Source organism: Etheostoma spectabile, chromosome 6, assembly GCF_008692095.1.
Source record: "Etheostoma spectabile isolate EspeVRDwgs_2016 chromosome 6, UIUC_Espe_1.0, whole genome shotgun sequence".
Taxonomy (NCBI): Eukaryota; Metazoa; Chordata; class Actinopteri; order Perciformes; family Percidae; genus Etheostoma; species Etheostoma spectabile.
The window spans coordinates 24,588,552-24,591,699 of NC_045738.1; the positions used below are offsets into that span (position 1 = coordinate 24,588,552).

A 3,148-nucleotide genomic window follows, 5' to 3' on the forward strand; every position below is an offset into this window, starting at 1 on the left:
AAAGATGGCGCCGCCAGGCGGTGCTGTTTTGACCATTCTGAAATTTGCTAAAGCCTGTCGGAACTTGCATATTATTGGGTTGACTTTGTCAATATATTATTATATATGCTAAATACCAGCGGTATAACTAACACTTAGCGCAATGAGCCATAGACAGAAAAGTAGTTTCTCCACCGAGAAACTAGCTAGCATGGCCAGTGTACATGTAGCTAGCTAACGTTACCGCCGCAACAAGTGTCTACATGGATGAAGAACTAACGGCATGATTCAAAGGAAAGGTGAGGACATGTCTCAGTGACAGCAGCAAAATATTTTACAAAAAAAAACAACTATTTCCCCCATACATTGTGTCTTTATTGGACTTTTTCAACAAAAAATGACCAAAATTTTGGTCATTTTTTGTTTTCTTTGGGGTTGTTTTGTCCCTTTGTGGTAATTTGGCTTCTTTTTGTAGTCGGTTTGTGTCCATTTGTAGTAGTTTTCTGTCTCTTTTTCACATTATGGTGGACCGTTGTTATTACCATATCTGTGTCTAACACACTGGAAAAGTTGGAGCAGATAATACATAGCTAACACTCAAAGAGCTTAAAGACAAAACCTGTTATGAAGTCCAACTACATTCATTATATCTGATAAAAGTCTTTTAGTTAGGGAGGTTCTGCCCAAAACGGCTCTGGTACTGCACCTAAACCTTAAAACGGACGGGAAAACCCTGGTCTTGCATGTTTGACTCCCTATCCTGGGCTGACCTGCAGCCCTTTCACATAGGCTGACCTACCGCATGGACACGCCCAGCTCCGGTGTCGTTTTGGCTGGAAAACTCAAGAGTATATGGCTGATCTATAGCGCTGCATTAAACCCTCGTGTTTCTTCCACGCTCTCCCTGTATCATCTGAGTCCCGGCTGAGATAGGAGCCCTCCTCTTACTTACCCAACACCAGTAGAACTACGGTGCGCTCCTCTCCGTCTCCTCCCCCTCCCTTCCTTTCTTCCGCCTCCTGTTCTGTTCAACGGCCCTCCTCTCCGGTGGTCCTCCGCACTCAGCATCACTCACTGTCCGACCTACAACACAGGAGTACGCGCAGCCCGGCGCAGAAACATGTTGCTTCACAAACCGGTACGGTAAGAGCGCACGTCTACACCTTACAGCTGCAGGGCAGAGTACAGACATGGCTGTGCGTAAAACCGTGCGCAATTACGCATTTAACCGTGTAGTTTGGGTTATTCATGGTGGCCGAAAGGGCATTTTCCTGGTTCTTTTCAATGGTGGAATGTAACTAAGTATATTTTCTTCAGTACTCTTGTACTTTAGTCCAAACGTTGAGGTACTTGTACTTTACTGTAGACTTTTCTTTTCATGCCACTTTTTACTTCTACTCTGCTACATTTCAGAGAGAAATATTCTACTTTTTACTCCATTATATTCATCTGACAGCTTGAGTTACTAGTTACTTTAGCTACTAGTTACTTCACACATTAACATTTCTACATACCAAACACATGTAGTTTATAATATCTGACATTTTATTATAAAGTAACCTAGCAACAATAGAACGATCTACAGGTCCAGCTGAGATGTTGACATTAAACACACAGCTGGTTGGATCCTTTACTCTTTCTAAAAATACTTTAATACTTTAACTACATTTTCTTAATGATACTTAGAGACCTTTACTGAAGTACTATTTTCAATGCAGGACTTTTACTAGTAATAGAGTATTTTAGATTGTGGTATTAGTACTTTTACTTAGGTAAATGATCTGAATACTTGTTTCACCACTGGTTCTCTTAGCTTTTTTTCTACACCACCATCTTCCCTCTTTCTGTCCTGCTGCTGAGCATTTGCAGAACAATTGTGGATTGGTCCAACTATAAAAGGCGATTGTTATGCAGATGCTGGTGGCCTCCATTCACTTTGAACTAAGCACCGCAGCAGTCTTGACAGGTCATCAACAACATGCAGTCAGCACGACCTGTTGAGACCACTTCCAGTTATGGAAGAGCTCTGTTTTTTGTCGATGTTTGGATTGACTGCTTCACAACATAAAGTTGGGATTTAATTTGAGATCAGCCAGTGAAGGCTGAGCCCCCCCGCAGGATAGAAAGTTAACACATTTGGAAGCATTTTGCCATATCACACCAAATGTGAAAACCAACCAAAATACACAGATTGTTACTTACTATGTTATAGAAATCAAGGCAGACCTGATGGCTTATAATGGAACCGTGGTGTCTAATATGTGGCTGTGATTTTTGTTGTTGTATTGTAGACTCGGAGCAGACCTTAGTCTATGCAGCAGTGATATTCTAATGTCCGACGTGTTGTTGTCTCAGTTTGTTTGGGTCCTGTCAGTCCTGTGTGCCACTGACGTGTGTTGGGGATTTGTCTACGACCGGCCCCGACGCTCCGGAGAGGACGTGACTTCAGCCAGGACAGAGTGTGAGTATTCTGGTTTTGTTACTTGGAAACATCTTTGAACTGCTTTAACCCTGAGCTGACAGGCATCCACACACCTCACCCCCCTGTAGCTGACCTTGAGCGCTGTAGAAGGCAAAAGAAAAGTCTCTACAGGAATCAGTAAAGTGTCCCGTTGACAGGGGTGAGCAGTGAACCGCCTGGATTGTCTGTCAAAAAGAAGTAAGATTTCACTGAGAAGAGTGGGAACCTGGGAATCAGTCTTTTTGCTTTGGTGTGATATCATTTTGGCAGAAAGAGTATTACTATAGGTAAGGAAATCACTAAGGTAGCCATCCATAGATCCAGTTAATCCTAAGGATTCACTGTGCCACATCTATATTTAACAATAAAACATGATTTATAAAATCATGCCAGCAAATATTAGAATATCTTAGTATTCTATGCAGTAAAAAGCTATGTATTAAGGCCTTACTTACTTACTGAAATATTTTGCTCCGATGCTTTCATGGACTCTCTATGGGCTTTTCCCTTTACTGTAAGCCTCCACGTCCCCCCGATTGCCTGCAAGCTTCTCCTGACTATACAGTAATTTCTCTACAACGGGACAGTAAGTCGTGTGGTTATGACACAGTCTTATTATCGCCCATATTTTTACAAAAACGTGTGCTACGGAGCCATAACGTGAGATACAAGGTAACGGAGCGTTTTATACATTGTCGTGTTTCTTTA

The 3,148-nt window shown here is 42.1% G+C and overlaps 1 protein-coding gene across 4 annotated transcripts in view; it reads left to right on the forward strand.

Moving 5' to 3' along the window:
* Positions 1–7: 7 nt before the first annotated feature.
* enpp2 (ectonucleotide pyrophosphatase/phosphodiesterase 2) overlaps positions 8–3,148 on the forward strand; it is a 69,741-nt gene continuing 66,600 nt past the window's right edge. For 2 of the 4 annotated variants that reach the window (XM_032517945.1, XM_032517947.1), the window contains exons 1-2: positions 375–1,117; positions 2,335–2,440. In XM_032517945.1, the coding sequence (XP_032373836.1) occupies positions 1,100–1,117; positions 2,335–2,440 (124 nt within the window). In that variant the 5' untranslated portion in view covers positions 375–1,099. Of the gene's footprint in view, positions 279–372; positions 1,118–2,334; positions 2,441–3,148 lie in introns of those variants that run through there. The other 2 variants (XM_032517946.1, XM_032517948.1) reach the window with 2 other exon arrangements.